Here is a 20,857-nt window from a genome sequence, read left to right on the forward strand (position 1 = left end):
GCTCGGGAGTTTAAGTCCCAGCCTGGGCAACATGGTGAAACCCAGTCTCTACAAAAAACGCAAAAAAAAAAAAAAAAAAAAACTTAGCTGGGTGTGATGACGCATGTCTGTAGTCCCAGCTACTCAGGAGGCTGAGGTGGGAGGATCGCTTGATTTCAGGAGTTCAATACTGCAGTGAGCCATGATTACAAGACTGCACTCTAGCCTGGGAAACAGTGAAAGACCCTGTCTCGAGGGGAAAAAAAATACATAAAACCAGAAAAGCCTCCAAAATAAAGCTCTCATTTGGAATGACTAATTCTTATATTGGAGAGAAGAACACCAATAACCAGATGGTTCGTGTCTTTTAAACACTGCGCTACAGCATTTCTGTTGTTGCCTAATTTACGCTAATATTTTTTAATGTGTTCTTTTATATTTTTTAGAATTAGTGGCTTGCAAGGACAGTGTCTGGGTAGTGGCTTGCAAGGATGCAGGACTCTTTCTACTTATACTATCACTAGCTGGTGGCAACTATTCTCACCTATAAGAAAAAAGTCCTAATAGACTATCTAAAAATCACTTTAATTACACTGTATCTTGCTAATTTGACCCTACTGTAGAAGTCATCCAATGAGAGATCGACACCGAAAACTCTTAAACCTTCTAAAGCAAAATCAAAATCTAATCATCGTTAAAGCAATGCTATCTCTTCACTAACATCTGCTTGAACACAATGCGCGCCCCCCACTCAGGTTCCTGAACAGTCCTGTGAATTTCCCCACCTTCAGTATTATGCGGCTTTTCTCCTCTTTTACCTGGACTACTGGACACTTGGCCAACAGACAGTGTGGGTTGCGGCCCTCGCTGCTTGGCGGAGGTACTGGGCACAAACTCACTCTTCAGGCTTCCCAGGCTCATTCCAGCAAGAGGCATCATGAACTGCCCCTGGGAATGGGCTCCCCTGGGCGCCTCCGTGCTTGTCGTTTTTCTCAGACTGTGTTTGGGAGTACCTGTTGGGGAAGCTGAAGGCACAGATTCCTGGGAAGAAACAAAATAAAACTAGAATGCAGGAAATGGGAAGTGGGGAGCACTGGTGGTGAGACTCTATCTTTAATATCTCCAAAGTCCTATCCCAGTCCCTAGGGTCTTCAAAGACTCTAATAGTTGCACTTCCCTCGGCCTCCCAGATCCCATAAACAAGAGGCTACCAGGATCATGCCACAAAAAATTATCAGCAGAGATGTTACACATAGTTCAATACTTGCTGAAAACTTCTGCAGGAAGATACCATCTCTTGGCTCAAGAGCAAATGTGAAGATGCCAATTGCTTCAAGTGGTTTAATCAAGGTCAAATGCAGCAAAAGCAAGTCTCTCAGCTATATGATAGCTTATTGCTTTGCTGTTGGGGAGAGGCATATTATTCTAAGAAAACACATCTAATGGCAACATGGCTCCAATGTGTTTGTACTTCCTAGACGTCTCCCCTCATGGGTTTACATTTCCCATCTAAGTAACTGTTGAAATGAAAACAAAATGGAAAACAAAAGAGGTCAGCCATTCCTATGATGTTTCTGCTCAAGGGCATACAAATTAGGAAGGCTAACAGAGAAGAAAATAGATTCAGTAATTCTATTGAAAATACTACTCTTCTTACACACTTAGTACCTTCAGTTAATTGCTAACAGAGGAAAATCTATTTCACCAGAACAATTCAATAATTGACTTAAGCTTCCCAGGGCTTCTTCATGGAGGCCTCAGAGCTACATGTCTGCGTGGCTCCCATAGCATCATGGTTCCCATCATGCCATTCTCAACTGCATCTGAGAGGAGAGGAAGGATGGCTCTCCCTCTAGGGCTGCCTTTTATGTTGACTCCTCTCAGCTTTGGAAAAGAATACAAAAATACTGCTCCCTTTCACAGTTCTCTCAAGTAGTAATTACAAGTAAAAGAAACTAGTTCTTGCTTTCTGCAATTTTTTTTTTCAAGGCAGATTAATAGGTAAATGTCATTATTTAAGTATTTCAACATTAAAACCTTTCCCTCTCGCTTAGTTTATTTAAACTCTGGAAAGTGTTTGTTGCCCTTTCATTTGATTCATCTCTATATCCTCTCTGTAGTTGGTTTAAATAAATCAGTGGTTTGAGAAGATTAACCCAAAGCTTTTGAAAGACTTTGACTTAGAAATTGTGGTTTAAGCATAAGCTATGGTTGAGAAAAATGAAATGAAAGCATATGCAAAAAAACTCAACCTTGTACTCATTAAGACATGGATTTATGTAAAACAATTCCAAACACACAGGAGTCATGGAACTCAAGGGCAAATAACCCCTCTCCAAGCTTTGATTTCAGGATTATTTCCTGTTCTTTAACCACTGGAATGCATATTAGACAAACCTCACACATGCAAATGTATTCAAGGGCAAATGCCAATACAAAATGATGGATGGTGAAGAAGGTAATTATTCACTTCATATAGACTGTAATCAATTATATTTAACTGTATGCATGGGGAGGTAAACTTCACAGATGTGTTTATCTGGTTACAAATACTTGAACAAGAGACACACTCCAAACAACCCTTATGGAATTCTACAGAACAATCACTGGTACCTAGTAAGATAGTTTTTCTAAGATTTAAGGATATAAAATAAGATCACCAAGAAAGTACTAGTGAGGGCTAAAAAAAAAAAAAAAAGAAATTCTTCTTAATGGGCCTTAAGAACAACTTCTTTACACAGTAGGAAAGTAATTCAAACACTAAAAAAAAAAAAAAGTTAATAAGTAGGCTTTCTCAAGTAATGAGATATTTTAAACGGTTAGTTTTCATTTTCTTTTTTAAGCATGTGAATGTGAATTGACTGCTGAATCCCATAAGGTTTTTCAGAATAGTCAGGTTGCAAAAAAAGCACATTATACCTTGAAGAAAAAGCGATCCTTGTATGCACTGCCACTTAAAATCAAATCCTCAAAAACAAATACAGGGAAATTTTTTTCATTAAAACACTACAAACTCTGTGCTATTATTTGGCTTAAAAAATAGGAACCCTTTTGCAAAAATTTCTTAAGTATTTTGGCAATTCTTCTGCCAAGGCTAACTTCAGGGTCTGCTGGTAGATCCATATATAGATATATCTGATAAGGAAATTCAGTCCATTACCTTTTTAGGAAGGACAGAGAAACAAAAATGATCCTGGTAAACTTGGTCACACATTCTGGCTAGAACTGATTTCCTCCTAAAAATTTTAGTACGGCCTCAAAGTAAAGATTTACCACAAACAAACACAGTTATGCACTGCATAATGCCATTTCAGTCAACTACAGACCATATATACTATGATGGTCTCATAAGATTATAATGCAGTATTTTTTTTATCTTTTCTATATTTTGATATGTTCAGATACACAAATACTTACGATGGTGTTACAACTACCTACAGTATTCAGCACAGTACTGTGCTGTACAGGTTTGTAGTCCAGGAGCAACAGGCTACACCATAGAGCCTAGGTGTGCAGGAGGCTAAGCCATTTCGGTTTGTGTAAGGACACTACAATGATCACAGAGCAAGGAAATCACCTAAGGATGCACCATTCTCCCAAGTAGCTCCCTGTAGCTAAGGGACCGTGACTTTATTTGGTCTTAGTCCCCGACACAAGAGCTTCTAAGACCCTTGGAATCTCGAGAGTGATAAAATGTCCTTGTGTATGTTAATGAGATAACTGGTGGATAAAAGCCCCTAAATAGCTTTAGAATGAGGGTTGCTGGAAGTACAGGCAACCACGTGATTAGAGGGATGGAACTTTCAGTTTTTGTGCCCAGACCTCCAGGGAGAGCAGTGGGGCTAGAGATTGAGTCTACTCAAAATTGGCCAATGATTTATTTAATTATACTCATGTAATGGGGACGCCATTAAAAGCCTAAACAATGGGGTCCAGAGGTTTGGTGAATACATCCACAGTCCAGGAGATGGAGCACCCCAATTCTATGGCACAGAAGCTCCTGTGTTCGGGAAGCTACGAGATCTCGCCCTACGCACCTATTCATCTGGCTGTATCCTTTACTACAGCCTTCATACTAAACCAGTAAATGTGTTCTCCTGAGTTCTATGAACCACTACAGCAAATGACTGAACCTCATGAGGCATTGTGGGAACCCCAAGTTTATAGCTAGTCCGTCAGATGTACAGGAGACCTGGACTTGTGACTGGTGTCTGAGTGGGGAGCAGTCTTTAGGGACCTGTGGAGTCTTACCCTAATTCCAAGTGGTTAGTGTCATAATTAAATTATAGACCAGTTGGTATTTTCACAGTTGGAAAATGGTTAGTATGGGGGAAAATCCAACTCATTTGGTATCAGAAGCATTAGAAGCTGTTTCCTTTTACATGTAAAGGGCACAGCACTGGCTGATATGTAATAAGCATTCAGCAAATGGCAGCTATGTATTGCTATTTTTGGCAGTTTTAAAATCTTACAATCAAATCTTACATACACATCTCAAAGGCCATCTCTCTCCCTATGTTATTAGCTATTACACTAAAAATAGGCATAAGTAGCTGGGAATTTTAGTAAGTGCTTTTCTGACACACTAAAACGAGTTTGCAAGGAATAAGCAAATAGACTGAAGAGCTGCTGTGGAAACCAGCAAGGAATGATGAAAACACGTACCAGGAATGACAAGGCCTCATCTCTGGTTCCAGAAATGTCACTCGGTCTCCTCAAATGCAAAAATGGATGAAGGGGGACTAATCAGACCATCTAAAAGGTCCTCTCAGCTTTAACGGTCTGTGAATTACTAGGGGTTTCCATTTTTATTGTTTATTCTCAAAGAATCCTAGTTTCCCCTAACGTAAAACACAAATAACAGTCCTCATCCTAATTACCTCCAAACACTGTTCCGAGAAATGCACAAGTCACAGCCATAAAAAAGAATGAAATCATGTCCTTTGCAGCAACATGGATGGAGCTGGAAGCCATAATCCTAAGCAAATTAATGCAGAACAGAAGAGCAAATGCAGCTGGGCGCAGTGGCTCACGCCTGTAATCCCAGCACTTTGGGAAGCCAAGGCAGGTGAATAACCTGAGGTCAGGAGTTTGAGACCTGCCTGGCAAACATGGTGGAACCCCGTCTCTACTAAAAATATAAAAACTCAGTGGGTGTGGTGGTGGGTACCTGTAGTCTCAGCTACTTGGGAGGATGAAGCAGGAGAATTGCTTAAACCCAGGAGACAGAGGTCGCAGTGAGCTGACACGGGGCCCCTGCACTCCAGCCTTGGCAACAGAGTGAGACTCTGTCTCAAAAAGAAAAAAAAAAAGAAAAGAAAAGAAAATGCCCCATGTTCATATTCTCACTTGTAAGTGGGAGCTAAACATTTGAGTATTCGTGGATGGACATAAATATGAGAACAACAGATACCCTCCTGAGGTTCTATAATTTGCTAAGAGAGCTCACAAAACCCCGGAAAACACATTTACTTGTTTAATATCAATTAGAGCAGGGTTGGGGGTGGGGGGAATGGGTCGGAAAACTACCTATTGGGTACTATGCTCACTATCTGGGTGCAATATACCCATCTAACAAACCTGCACATATACCCCCCGTATCTAAAATAAAAGTTGAAAAAAAAAGGTGCCACAGTAACTTAAAACTGAAAAGCAATATACTGTATGTTATTATTAAGACATTTTTAAATGGCTTCAAGTAAACCACAGGCCAATCATGTCCTCTGAAAAAAGCCACAGAGTCTAAAACATTCATATTATAGAAGGAATGCTTTTATCTAAAGAAAGCATTATAAAAAGATGGAAGGTTGACTCCATTGGTTTGTTTGCTAAAACAGGTTACTACCTACAGTTACTAAGAGTTACAATTTACACTACCGCAATTCATAAGGTTAATGGAAAAGTCAATAAAATGTCAAAAAAAAATTCTTCAAGCACAAAACATACCCTACAAAAGTAATAGCAATTACGGATCATCTTACAGCAGCATACAAATTTTTCCATTAGTGATCAAATACTAGCTGAACAGAAAAGGAAATAGATACTGATGCTCACCTTATCTTGTAGGGAAAATGTGCCAGGAAAACCAGCAAACAGAAACTTATTTTTGACTTTCAACTTCCCCAAATTTGCTACAATCAGATTATTTGATCTGGAACTTTCTGGGATCAGGAGAACGGGAGCACCAGCTTCAATATCCAGGAGAACCCGTGAACAGCGCTGAGCTTGATCTCTCACCTGAAAGAGGAAGGAAAATTGACTCAGAGGACAATTAATTCCTTAATTTCACCATCAAATAACCTCAGATTCCCAAAAGTTTCATGAGTTTATAAAATAATTAAAATTATACAGAGCACATTCTCTGACCACCATGGAGTTAAATTAGAAATCAGTAACAAGATAATGGAAAATCCCCAAATATTTGGAAAATAAACTACACACTTCTAAATAACCCCTAGGTCAGAAGAAATCACAAGGGAAATAGAAAAATATTTTCACTAAAATAAGGAAGACATAATACATTAAAATTTGTGGGATACACTTAAAACAATGCTTAGAGAAAAATGTACACCATTACTTTAGAAAGCAATAAAGACTTAAAAATCAGAAATTGAAAGGTTCCACTTTAAGCAGCTGAAAAAAGAAAAGTAAATTAAACCTGAAGTAGAAGGAAGAAAATAAAAAGCATAAGTCAATGATATAGGAAACCGACAATTAGAGAAAAATCAATTAAACATTTTATAGACTATGACTGCACCCAAAAACCACAGAACATACATATGTGTGTGTGTATATATATTATATATATTATATATTACACATATTATTATATATTATATATTATATTATATATTATATATATATATATTTTTTTTAGATAGAGTCTTGCTGTGTTGCCCAGGCTGGAGTGCAGTGGGATAATTTCAGCTCACTGCAGCCTCCACCTCCGGGCTCAAGTGAGATTCTCATGCCATAGCCTCTCGAGTAGCTGGGATTACAGGTACGTGCCACAACGCCCTGCTATTTTTTGTATTTTTAGGAGAGATGGGGTTTCACCAGGTTGGCCAGGCTGGTCTCAAACTCCTGGCCTCATGTGATCCATCCATCTTGGCCTCCCAAAGTGCTGGGATTACAGACGTGAGCGTGCCCAGCCCAGAATATATATTCTTTAGAAGAACAGGCTGTCTATTGGCTGAGAGTATGCCTCAGACGTAATATAGGCCTGAATAAGTTAGTTATTTTAAAAGATAAAACTAATAAACCCCTGGCCACTTGTTAGCTTGGTTATCTTGGTTAAGTCGTTAAAGTCTCTGTGCCTCAGTTTCCTTATCTATAAAATGGGAATAATCATAAGCCTAAGTCCTACCTCAAAGAGGTGTAGGGATTAAATGAGACAATACACCCAAAAACTGAGGTGAAAATGTAACAGCTATTATTACCACATCAACACCATATCTTTTCAGTCTTTTTTCCTGTATACACAGCTACATATTGTTGTATATACAGGCATCCTGACTAGCGCTTACATCTTTAACATGCATTGGTTACACGTTAATGGAAAAAACTCTGAATCATGAGCCAGACAACCAGGGCTAAGAGTTAACAATGTTTCCTCAGTTATAAAATGAAAGGAACACATCTGCTGACCACAGCCTCATTAGGTATTATCACAACTAATTATCTTTTTTTCCTTGATTATATCCTCCCACTGAAATATAAACTCCATGAAGGCAACGACCTTGTCTTTCCTGTTTTCCACTCTGTTCCTAGCATCTGGCAAGCTGCATGACACATTCATTTCTAAATTACTGAAGAAATGAACAAACAGGGTTGTTGTAAGGATCAAATGAGATAATGTGTAGGAAAGCACTTTGAAAACTCCAAAGCATCATTAATATAAATAATTATTGCCAAAAGTACAGGCTACTTATTTCTGTTACCTCCATATTCCTACTATAACTGAATCAAGGGAAGAATAGTAAGAAAAATAACTCCCTGTTGGTCATATAGCTTATGGTAGCAAAACCAACACTCAAGATATTTGTCCCAAGATTTCTAAGGGTGCAGTATTACTTTACAATACCAGTTGCTAGGTGAATGAAGAAGTGTAACAAATATAAGAGGATACATGTAAAGTGGAAGCCATAGGAAAACTGCATCATACTTCCAGGGTAAAAACGGGAAATAATTTACATTTGGCCAAATTATCTCGTACAACTGATACTCTTATAATTTCAAACTTTAAGAATAAAAAGAAATTCAAAGTCCCACTGAATCATTATTTACAGACCTCAGAAAATGTAGGAATAAAAAGCCAACTACATGTCAAAAACCCGTGTCACCAATACAAGGTGAAAGAAATTTAAATTTCAAACAAAATAGCCTCAATCTTATCAGCAAATAAAAGTAGATCTTAGCTCATATAAACCTAATTCAAACAGCTAGAATTAAAGATTCTTGAGAAGATAAGCTTTTCTTCAAAGCCTACATATTGAACAATGTTCAAAATAGAAAGACATTCCTTTAACCTCCTACTTGTCTTATATAATTTCATAAAGCAAAACTTGAGACTTATTGTTCAACTCTGCTTAACCCAGGAAGTTAAACCCAATTACTCAGTAACGTACAAGTATCTCATTTCCTAACCCAAATGATTCAGCACCATAAGACTTACTACTGTTTCAACCACACATGTAAAAATAACTGTTTTAAATGCACATAACAATTCTAACAGAAAATATTTAGCAGAGTTGTATTGAGAGTCACAAAAATGTTCATAACTTTGATAAAATAGTACCATTTATAGGAATCAATACTATAAACATAATTCAAAAATTGAAAAAAAAAACTTCACTTCTGTAAAGATATTCACAGAAGTATTACTCATAAGAATGAAAAGCTGAAAGCAATTTAAATGTTAAAAATAGGAAAATGGTTAAACTAATAGATTACATAGTTGCTATACAGGATATCTATGAAAAATGCAAAGCAAGATGGAAAAAGACTCTAAGAAAAGCTAGGAAAAATAGCTGGATTCTAAAAGTGCATGTATAAAATCAGTGTGTTTGACATACTTGATACTCTGTATGCTATTTCTGAATCTAAATTATTTTATAAAAGCATATGCAGACCATAAATGTAGTATCATTTATATCAAATAAAAAGTCGGACAATACGAGTGTTGGCAAAGATATGAATTAAAAGAAATTATTATACATTGCTGATGGGAGACTATCATTGAGACAGCTGTTTTGGAAAACGATCTGGCTTTATCTAGTGAAGATAAATGTGCGCACACCCTGTGGCTCAGTAATTCCACTGCCAGGTATCTCAGAAATCAGAGAAAGTCTCAAGTATGTGCATCGGGGCTCATTGTACACAAGAGCTAAACACTGTAAACAACCGAAATGTTCCAAAGGAAAATGGATAAATCATTCATACACAGAAATGAAATGCAATGGTGAAAAGAAATGCTATTGTATGTAACAATACGAACGAATCTTACCAACACACTAAGTGGAGGAAAAAGCAAGTCATGGAACATTAAATACGGTTTAATGCCATTCTTATAGAGATCACAAGCAAAGCAAAAGATATGGTTTAGGAATTTTGTCTTTTTAACTTTAAAGGATCTTATAGACCCAAAAATCATCAGAGTGGTTACCTGAGGAGTTGACAGGGGAACAGGGAAACAGAATAGGGAAGGAACACAATATATGCAGGCAGCTATCTTCCTGATGTTCTAATTTTCAGTTTAGAGGCGGGTTCACAGATGTTCAACTATTATTATACTCTGTAACATAGAGACATGCTACAGATAATCTTTTATAGGTATAAAACACTCAAATTTTTTTTTAGTTTTTAAAGAAAGAAAAAAAGGTTATATATTCCATAAGTAAATTCAAACAGAAACAAATTAAAACATGCTATAGTGCAGAGATACTAGTATGATTCTTTTTTCCAGATTTTCTATCATTTGATTATGCTGCTTTTCTATTTTTAAAAATGTATTCTCTGGAAGATCCACAGGAAACTGACAGTACTTGTCGCTTCCAGGGAGAGAAACTAGACGGTTGGAGAAAAGTAACTGAGGGGACTTTTCCCCAAACGCCCTTTTTCACTTTGCTACTGTACCAAATCAATATCTAACATAGTCAAACATTTTTTATTTAAATTAAAATGTAGTTTTTAAAAATGCTGCCACTATAAAGACAGTATCTATTTATTCAGTTATAATATTTTGCCTATTTTTATTTTTATTTTTTTTGAGTCATGGTCTGGCTCTGTCACCCAGGTTGGAGTGCAGGTGGCATGATCTCAGCTCACTGCAGCCTCTACCTCCTGGGCTCAAGCCATCCTCCCACCTCAGCCTCCCAAGTACCTAGGACTAAGGCACATGCCTCACCACGACTGGCTAATTTCTGTATTTTTTTGTACAGAGTTCCACCATGTTGCCCAGGCTGGTCTCGAACTCCTGAGTTCAAGTGATTTGCCCGTCTCGACCTCCAAAGTGCTGGGATTACAGGTGTGAGCCACCACACCCGGCCATAAAGTTTTTTTAAAAAAGGAGAAATAACACATTTTTACAAAAGTACATTGTTATTTTCTGTGGTTCCCAAACTGCACTGAGACACCACAGGGTGTTGAAGGCTTGGAGCTGCCAGGACTTTTTTTTTTTGAGATGGAGTCTCGCTCTATCACCAGACTGGAGTGCAGTAGCGCCATCTCGGCTCACTCCAACATCCGCCTCCCAGGTTCAAGTGATTCTCCTGCCTCAGCCTCCCAAGTAGCTGGGACTACAGGCAGGCGCCACCACGCCCAGCTAATTTTTGTATTTTAGTAGAGACGGGGTTTCGCCATGTTGGCCAGGATGGTCTCGCTCTCTGGACCTCGTGATCTGCCCGCCTCGGCCTCCCAAAGTGCTAGGATTACAGGGGTGAGCCACCACGCCTGGCTGCCAGGACATTTTAAATTTTTGAACGAAAAACAACATCTGCCAGACACTGCACTAACTAGTAGCTTGTGGTAGCTGGCATTCAATAATACACCATTCTATACTCCTTTCAGTAAGGTCTTACCTTTGCGAAGCTGGGCCTTCAGCGGTTGCTGTGATAAAAAGCAAGTACCATAAGAAGATAAATGTAGACAGGAAGTAAGGGTTGTAATGTCCAACCTGATTCCAAGTTTGAGAAGTTATGCAGTACCTAAGAGGCACATACCTCCTACCAGTCATTGTGGTTATTTAAGAGTGAAATCAAATAGTATTCTTTCCATTTATATGTTACTATTTTTGCAAACACCTACTAAGCTGTTAGGACATTGTACTTGTCAAGTTGTTTAGACTTACTTACTTTGTAAATGGAAATACCATTAGGTGCTTCCTTTGGCCTAGGATGTGCCATGAATAAACTACCAGGACCCCACGGGTGCCACGAACTCAGTTTGGAACTTCTGATCTACTGCATTTAGAAAAAACCTACCACTTTCCAAGAGAAACATCCCCACTGAAGTCCTAAAAGGGACCAGAAGTCGTAGTGTTCTTTGTAAATCTCCCTTATCTTTTTTCTTACAGAAAGTGAAAGCTACACTTTGAAGGTAATTTAAGTGAGATACAATAAATAAGGGATAAAGCTCTCCAATTACGCAAAGATTTCTGTAGCTAATCTACATGGAGAACATATTAGCAAGGATAAATTACCTTTACTCTTCCAGATTTATCTCTAGAGGCCTAAAAGTTCTACTGATCAGTCAAACTGGAACAGCAGTTTGGAGGGCCCAGGCTACCTACCGTCTGCCCCTCAATAGCAGCTCGCTGGCGCCCTAAGACATCTTGCAGCTGAGTGAAATGCTGAATGAAGGCCACCACCTCCGCCTGGAAACGCTGAGTATGCACATACTGCACAGAGGCCATCCGGAGGCTCACGCGAATGTCGTGTTCTCTCCGGAGCAGAGGGTCAGGCCGTCCATACCTAAGAATTAGGATAAAAGTGTGACTCAGATAACAGCAAGATACAAGTTAGTATTTCAAGAAAACTCAGGTTGGTTTAGGGGCTTCCCTAAAAACAGCTTTAATTATTAAATGGAAATCCAAAATTAGGCTTTACAAAGCAAACTCTAATAATTACTACCTTTGTAAGCTTCTGTGATGGGATAAAGTATGATAGCCAGGAGTAGAAACAGGTGGACAGCTCTAGCACTGAGGTCACTCAGAGGCCACCTGAGGTTCTGACCTTTCTCCCTGCCCTGAAAGTAAGTATTCCTGCTCACCATGTTCCTGGCAAAGATTGCGAGGATATGAGCGTGAAAAACAATAAAAATAAGGCCATGAATTAATAGGTAAAGAAATTAGGCATCGGATTCAATGTTTCTTGGAAAAACTGTCTTCTGGAGGCAGAAAGACATCCTTTTACTTCAGCTGAATGTAAGTCAAAGAGTTCTGGAATCTACAGTCAAAGATAAATTAGAAGACTTCTCAAATTGTTCTGAATTTAATGCAGCATGGTGCCATAAAAATATTATTAAATAGGACACAGTCAACCAGCATCACTGAGTACTTAGTTTGGGCTAGGTGGAAAATTAAGAATTTTCCATTAATTATCTGATTTATTTTAGAGTCATGACACCGAAGTACACAATACAAACAAATCCATTCTCAGCAGGGTATAATATAACCCCCCTAAAAATGAAAAGCCCTCAGACATCTTCTTGAAACAGTTTTTCTCAACCTTGGTTGAACATCAGCATGTTATTTAAAAAAAAAAAAAAAAAAAAAAAAAAAACTGGCCAGGCACGGTGGCTCACGCCTGTAATTCCAACACTTTGGGAGGCTGAGGCAGGTAGATCACCTGAGTTCAGGAGTTTGAGACCAGCCTGGGCAACATGCTGAAACCCTATCTCTAACAAAAATACAAAAAATTAGCTGGGTGTGGTGGCACATGCCTGTGGTCCCAGCTACACGGAAGGCTGAGGTGGGAGAATCGCTTGAGCCTGGAAGGCACAGGTCGCACTGAGGTGAGATCACACTACTGCACTCCACTCTGGGTGACAGAGAGAGACTTCATCTCAAAAAAAAAAAAAAAAGAGAGACTAAGCATGGCCCTAGACCAATTAAATCAGAATATGTCAGAGGCAGACCTGAACATCTATATTTTCTAATACCTCTTAGATTAAAAAAAACAGAAAGAAAAAAAAAAAAAAAAGGTTGAAAACCACCATTTTAAACTCCCTATTTTCTGAGAAAAGAATTCTTTGTGTGTGTGTGTGTGTGTGTGTGTGTGTGTGTGTGAGATGGAGTTTCGTTCTTGTCACCCAGGCTGAAGTGCAATGGTGCAACCTCCACCCCCTAGGTTCAAGCTATTCTCCTGCCTCAGCCTCCTGACTAGCTGGGATTACAGGTACCCGCCACCACATCCAGCTAATTTTTATATTTTTGATAGAGACAGGGTTTCACCATGTTGGCCAGGCTGGTCTCGAACTCCTGACCTCAGGTGATCTGCCCGCCTCAGCCTCCCAAAGTGCTGGGATTCAGGCGTGAGCCACTATGCCCGGCCCTGAGAAATTAATTATTTAATAACCAGACAGGCCTAAAGATCCCTTTCTAAAATCTAACATAGAAACAATTCAATATGGATCATGTTTATAAACAAAAATGCATAATGAACTCCTATTATCAACAACCTCTGAGGCCGAAATCATTCCATAACTTTTACAGCTACATGGAAGCTCAGAAATTTTCTAACGATCCAGTCCCCTTTATAGATAGAAAAACTGCTGCATGAAGACTACGTGACTTGTCTCAGGACACACAGCAAGTTCATGGAAAACCAGCCTGAGAGCCCAGGGCTGTCAGGAATCAGAATTATTCAATCAAACCCTATCTGGGGTGTGTGTGTGTGTGTGTGTGTGTGCCGCGCGCACGCACGCATTAAGACAAGGCCTCCTTCCATCATCCAGGCTGGAGTGCAGTAGCACAATCATGGCTCACTACACCCTCCAACTCTTGGGATCAAGGAATCGTCCCACCTCAGCCTCTCAAATAGCCAGAACTACAGTTGCATACCACCACACCCAGATGGTTTTCTTCTTCTATAGAGACAGCGTCTCCCTGTGTTGCCCAGGGTGGTCTCAAACTCCTGGCTTCAAGCAATCCATCTGCCTTGGCCTCCCAAAGAGCTTAGATTACAGGTGTGACCTAACTCATACCCCATCTGTTTACGAAGTTTTAAGTAGCCCACTTCAACACAGATCCATTTTAATGAAATTTAAAGTCAGGAAGAACTCCTCATAACCATAACTTTTCAATTTCACCTCTAAGAACATAAAATTCCTTAAAAGTTTTCTTCATTGTCTAGCCAACAAGAATCTGAAACAGCAAGTATTATGATAAAATATTAAGTCAGAAAAAGATCGAGATTTTTACTTAAAAGTCTGGAAGATGAGTGCTTCTTCACCACTGGTAGTGAACCGTTCTCTGTAGAACTCTCCATGGGATGTGAGGTCACTTAGAGACAGACTCCCAATGCTGCCCTGTAAGGCCAGGTCTCCCTCTAAGGGTGATAAAGTTAGAACACGTTACTATGTATCTTTTTTTGTCACACAACTTAAATATGTCTGGAACAAAAGCTGGTATACACATGCCTCAGATTTTTCACTTTGTAATCAAACATCAAAAGCAAATTTTCATATTCCAATATACCCAGAAAAATATTTTATACAATATTTAAAACAAAGTTTCAATGCAAAAAGAGAAGAAAAAAAAAGTCTCAATGCGGAAGTCCAAAGGGGACTGAAATAATATGGCAACATTACACATTTAAAAGATAAAACCTTTATAAATACAGACAGAAACTTCAGGCTTTCTGAGATGAGACCCCTAACTAGAATTAAACATCATTAGCTCTATTAATGATACTCTGGATAAAAGAATAAAGGAGGAAGTGTCAGAAACATGCCAGGTATTCAAGCAACATTAAGTGTGCTTCACTGTGATTTAATGAAAGACCAAAAGTACTGAGATAGACAGATACCGGAGACACAGATTTGAAACTACTCTGTATATAAGTGAAGTTTCTGGAAGGTGGAAAGAAGAAAGAAGAGGTGACTGAAACATGTACAACTAGAATGTGAACATACAATGAGTCATTATTAACACTGCATGGATACTAAAAAGGAATATTCTAAACTGTTGTCTCTGTAAAACAAAATTATCATAATTATCGTTATAAAACAATTACTAAGGTATATTTGGCATTTTGGCATGCTAGTTCAGCTCCCCCAATGAATCATAGACACAATTTTTTTTTTTTTTTTTGAGACAGGGTCTCACTCTGTCACCCAGGCTATAGTGCAGTGGCACAATCATGGCTCCCTGCAGCCTTGACCTTCCAGACTCAAGCAATCCAACCACTTCAGACTCCTGAGTAGCTGGGACTACAGGCACTGGCCACCACAACTGGTTAATTTTCACTATTTTTGGTAGAGATGAGGTCTCACTATGTTGCCCAGGCTTGTCTCAAACTCCTGACCTCAGGCAATCCTCCCACCTCAGCCTCCCAAAGTGCTGGGATTACAGGCGTGAGCCACCATGCCCAGCCACATACTTATTTTAGATACCTCATGTCTTCTAACAAAAATACCCAAGCTTTTACCAATCTTAAAGGCCATTAACAGGAATACGCTGTTTAAAAAAAAAAAAAAAAAGCCAATCTCCTCTAAGAAGCTTTTCTAAAATAATTGTACAAGGCATGAAACTTCAGCCTCAGTTCATTCCCTCCCCAAAAGACATTCTTGTTTTTACTACAGCATCAACATGTGAGCTTTGTAATCTTCAATAATTAGGGAAGGAAAAATGTTTTACCTCACACTTTATCAATCTCCACTATTTAGGCTGCGCACAGTGGCTCACATCTGTAATCCCAGGACTCTGGGAGGCCAAAGTGGATGGATGGCTTGAGCCCAGTAGTTTGAAACCAGTCTGGCCAACATGGCAAAACCCTGTCTCTATAGTTTGAAAAAATAAGTTAAAATATTATTTTTTAAAAATCCTATTTAGGACCTGATGTAGTTGATCACTTGTATTCGACTAAGAATTTTAACCTACAAAGTCCCATTAGAGAGAATGCTGGCCAGGTGCTGTGGCTCACACCTGTAATCCCAGCACTTTGGGAGGCAGAGGCAGGAGAATCACTTGAGGCCAGGAGTTCGAGACCAGCCTGGCCAACATGGTGAAACACCATCTCTACCAAAAATACGAAAATTAGCCGGTCATGGTGGCATGCACCTGTAATTCCAGCTATTTGGAAGGCTGAGGCATGAGAATCGCTTGAATCCAGGAGGCGGAGTCTGCAGCGAGCCAAGATTGCACCACTGCACTCCAGCCTGAGCTACCAAGCGAGACCTTGTCTCAAAAACACAGAATAAAGAATGCCAGCTTTGCTACAGTATCTCCTGCATAATACCATCACCTCTACTGGTAGCTCCCCCCAATTTATGACTCTAGATGCAGTCATATCCTCTGCTTTCCCAGAGACAGCCCTGTTGTATGCCTGTTTTCCAGGTGTCATTAACGATGTCCCCTTTAGCTCTCAAATATATCTCAATTTGAACAAAAAAAAGTTATATGGGCACCCGAGTGTTTGTTGAAAACACAGGCACCAGGGCTCCATCCCAACTCAATCAGATTCCTGAGAAGGAGATGAGAGACAGGAGTAGGGAAGAGGTTGTGCCAACACCTGCACTTTTACCAAGCTATCCAGATGATTCTGATCCATAAGCCAGCATTTGGGAAACCACCACCATGAATCCTGGCCAGACTAGTAACCACAATCAAGCCACTGCCACACCTTACTCAGCACGTGAGGACAATCAATTTGTGATCACAATGTTCAAATGCTGACCAGATTTTGCAAGTTTGCTTCCCTCCGCCCCCCACCACTTACCAATCATTTCCAGGTGTGCTACTAATTTGGACACATTTGCTTTGGCAAGCTCACTTGTGGTCTTATTCAGCACTAGAGAAAGTGAATGAACCTAGGAACAGATAAGATAAAGCAAGGCCAATATTACTGGGGAGAAAAGGTATCTTTCAGGAAAACGGAAGAACAATCAAGGAATACACAGAAAGGCTTGGGAAATTTGAAGGTAATGCTTTTAGTGACGCCAATTTCACTTCAGCTTTCTTAAGCCAGACAAACCACGACCTGAGGACAGGGCAGAGACTGGACAGTCTAAATTTCAGTTTCTGTGGTGCCTTCTCTATGTTTGCCTTGTCTATTTTCTGTTCATGAGATGCTTTACATTATAAAAACAGTTTTTCTCATTTTGGCATTCATCATTAATATTGTACAATTCTATAGTAACTCAAACAGATCCATTAAATCTCATTTTAAGAAGTTTTTCAAAACAAAATGATAAATATGATTTAGAATCCTATTTACTACCTTTGAACAAATATTTACTAGGAGCCCACCATTAACCAACTGAGACTTCTCCCAGAAGCCATAATCAAAGATTTTCTTTCCTAGGGACAACTATAAATAGAAGAAAAAATCCTCTGTCTTGGGAGTAACATTCTTTGTAACAAATAAATTTCATAATGCAATACTGTAATTGCAACTGTTAAAAAGATCTTATATGTCTAGGATTTGTTGACTCAGTTCTCAACAACCTTTTTTGCTTTGAGTAACATCACAGGGGACAAAACATGGATGGAAGAGAAGGAGTGAGGAAAAGACTGACACCAGATTTAATCTTCAATTCACACCCACCACTTCCTAATAGCAGGGACCATGCCTTCACCCCCTTGTCTTCAGTGCCTACCACGGACTAGGTACTCAGGAAATGTCTGGTGCATGAATAACCAGGAGGAAAAAAAGATGGGAAAAGAAAAAAAGGATGTAATAGAAGGAAAGGAAGAAGGAAAATCATTTATAGAAGAAGACAGAGAAAAAGCAGTGGGTTATTATAGTTGGAGCAATGACTTTGTGGGGGGAACTCCACTTCCCTTACAGTATGATTTCTCACACAGACACAGAAGGAATCGCAAGGCAAGATCATCATGGGGGAATTAAAAACCTCTAGTAAGGTGGATGCAGTGCTCACACCTGTAATCCCAGCACTTTGGGGGGCAGAGGCAGGAGGATCACTTGAGGTCAGGAGTTCAAGACCAGCCTGGCCAACATGGTGAAACCCCGTCTCTCCTAAAAATAGAAAAACTAGCTGGGTGGCAGGCATCTGTAATTCCAGCTATTTGGAAGGCAGAGGCACAAGAATCCCCTGAACCCAGGAGGCAGAGGTTGCAGTGGGCCAAGATCACGCCACTGCATTCCAGCCTGGTCAATAGGGCAAGACTCTGTCTCAAAAAAATATAATAAAAATAATGAAAACCTCTAGTCATTTAATTTTACCGAAAGAACATGTACACTGGGTCTAAAAATGCTTTGTTTGGAGGGATCCAACCATCACCAGCACTTGAACCAGCTCTTCGCTTGAATCTTAGTGTCACTAACGAATGATGATCAGATGCTGTATGCCTCCTGCCTCAATGCAACAGGAAGCACTCAGCAGCCCCTCTGGCGTGTTCTTACCCCAAGCTGAACTGAATCTGATGGGGTCTCTAGAGCTAACATCCACTGGTTAAAATAGAGCATAAAAGAAGTCAAACAGTCAAACAAGAAAACACATAAACCTAAAATGCGGGACACTCTACAAGGCACTAACCCAGTTTCTGTAACAAGTCAATTGGCGGTGGGGTTGAAGGGGGCAGGTATACCATAATTCTAAGAGATTTAAAAGACATGACAGCAAATGTAACATGGAACCTTACTTGGATCCTGATTCAAAAAAATGCATGCATCAGGCTGGGCACAGTGGCTCATGCCTATAATCCCAGCACTTTGGGAGGCCAAGGCAGGCCGATCACTCGAGGCCAGGAGTTCAAGACCAGCCTGGTCAACATGGTGAAACCCCAACTCCACTAAAAATACAAAGATTAGCAAGGTGAGGTGGCACATGCCTGTAGTCCCAGCTACGGGGGACTGAGGCAGGAGAACAGCTTGAACCCAGAAGGCAGAGGCTGCAGTAAGCCAAGATCACACCACTGCACTCCAGCCTGGGTGACAGAGCAAGACAAGGAAGAGAAGAGAAGAGAAATTCATGCATCGTTTTATTCCTTATTTTGTAAATGTGAAAACTTTGGCTTGCAAAAGCACAGTATTCTACTGAATTATAGAGACCAACAGAATAGAAAGGCAAGAAGTTTCTTAAACCATTCACTACTCTACAATCCACCAATAAAAGGGCATTTTTGAGACAATCAGAGAATCTGATTATGGACTGGTGTCAGAAAATACCAAGAAATTCTTGTTAGTTGGATGTGACAAAGCATTGTGGTATGTCCATTGTTTTTTTAGAAATAAATACTGAAGTATGTAGAGATGAAATGATGTATCTGGAATTTGCTTTAAAATACTTCAGCAGGCTGAGCGCAGTGGCTCACTCCTGTAATCCCAGCACTTTGGGAGACTGAGGCAGGTGGATCCCTTGAGGTCAGGAGTTTGACAGCAGCCTGGCCAACATGACGAAACTCTGTCTCTACTAAAACTACAAAATTAGCCGGGCATGGTGGTGCGTGCCTGTAATCCCAGCTACTTGGAGGACTGAGGCAGGAGAATCACTCGAACCCAAGAGGCAGAGGTTGCCGTGAGCCAAGATCATGCCTCTCCACTCCAGCCTGGGCAACAGAGCGAGACTCCATCTCAAAATAAATAAATAAGTAAATAAATAAATAAAATACTTCAGCAAAGAAAAAAAGTCATAAAGTAAATGTGATGAATTACAGGGTTGGGCAAATGGGGGTTCATTATACTGTTTCTCTGTGATATATCTGAATTTTTTGACAAAAAAAATGTTTTTCAAAAATTCTTATTTTAAAAACTGCATTGCTGAGGGACACTTATCCAGTCCTGTTCTCTTACAGAACCAGCCACATCAACCAAGGCAAAGCCCTCTGGGAGCACTGCATACTCAACACCAAAGAGTTCCTGACACAGATCATCACAGTCACTGCAAAAATAAAGTTCCAGGTACAGACATATAAAGCCCAAAGGAATGGCTAACACCTCTCCAGGTTCCATCCACCTTGCTAAACCCAAGGTACCAGAGGGCTCAGAATACTGCAAAGTCATTCATTCACCAGACACTGAACAAGAAAGGTAAGCTGGTCCTTTCCCATCTCTCCCCTGAGATGTCTTCCATTTCTAGAGGAATGAGGCCTACTATCAGCCGGGGAAATAAGAAAATGGCATCTGGATAAAATGTGATTCTCCTCCCTGACTTCTCCCCAGAAGTAAGTGCAAGTCCACACATGCTAAGATATGTGGATGAAGAACATCCTTGAGGCACACAAATGTTACCAACCACGGCCAGGGTTCCAGGGCTCTGGACGGGTGCCAGTGACAACAGGCCTATGTGCCCTCGAATGGGCTATTCAGGTTAACTGCTTTCACATCCTGCTGTTCCATCACACAGAGCAGAATAGCCTTAAACTCAAATGCTGTCTTTTTTATGTTTTTTTTTTCCTTAATACTTACAATATGAGTATCAAGGACAAGTTATAAGTATGGAAATCCATGTAACATAAAAATAACAATGGCTACCACTCATTGAATCCTTATTGTGTGCCACACACTGTGTGGAGGGCCTTACAACAACCGTATGACGGGGGTGCACTGAACATCCTCAGTTTACTGATAAAAAAATTAAGGGCAAAAGAGGCCAAGTGGTTGGCCCCAGACCACATAGCCACATGGGTACAGTGAAAGTACTAGGACTCAAACTCAGGCAGTCCAACTTTTGAGATGTCCAACATTCTTTTTTTTTG

At 39.9% G+C, this 20,857-nt stretch overlaps 1 protein-coding gene across 8 annotated transcripts in view; it reads right to left on the reverse strand.

Moving 5' to 3' along the window:
* Positions 1–20,857, reverse strand: part of VPS13D (vacuolar protein sorting 13 homolog D) — a 296,584-nt gene that overhangs the window by 217,576 nt on the left and 58,151 nt on the right. For all 8 annotated transcript variants that reach the window (XR_004441096.1, XR_004441097.1, XM_033228304.1 and 5 more), the window contains 5 exons: positions 16,917–17,007; positions 14,399–14,525; positions 11,768–11,948; positions 6,034–6,216; positions 798–1,020 (listed from right to left, as the gene is read on the reverse strand). Coding sequence is in view for 6 of the 8 variants with exons in the window: in XM_033228304.1 (XP_033084195.1) it covers positions 798–1,020; positions 6,034–6,216; positions 11,768–11,948; positions 14,399–14,525; positions 16,917–17,007 (805 nt within the window). In the remaining 2 variants the exon portion in view is untranslated. The remainder of the gene's footprint in view (positions 1–797; positions 1,021–6,033; positions 6,217–11,767; positions 11,949–14,398; positions 14,526–16,916; positions 17,008–20,857) is intronic.

This window comes from Trachypithecus francoisi, unplaced genomic scaffold (assembly GCF_009764315.1).
Source record: "Trachypithecus francoisi isolate TF-2019V2 unplaced genomic scaffold, Tfra_2.0 Lachesis_group12, whole genome shotgun sequence".
NCBI lineage: Eukaryota > Metazoa > Chordata > Mammalia > Primates > Cercopithecidae > Trachypithecus > Trachypithecus francoisi.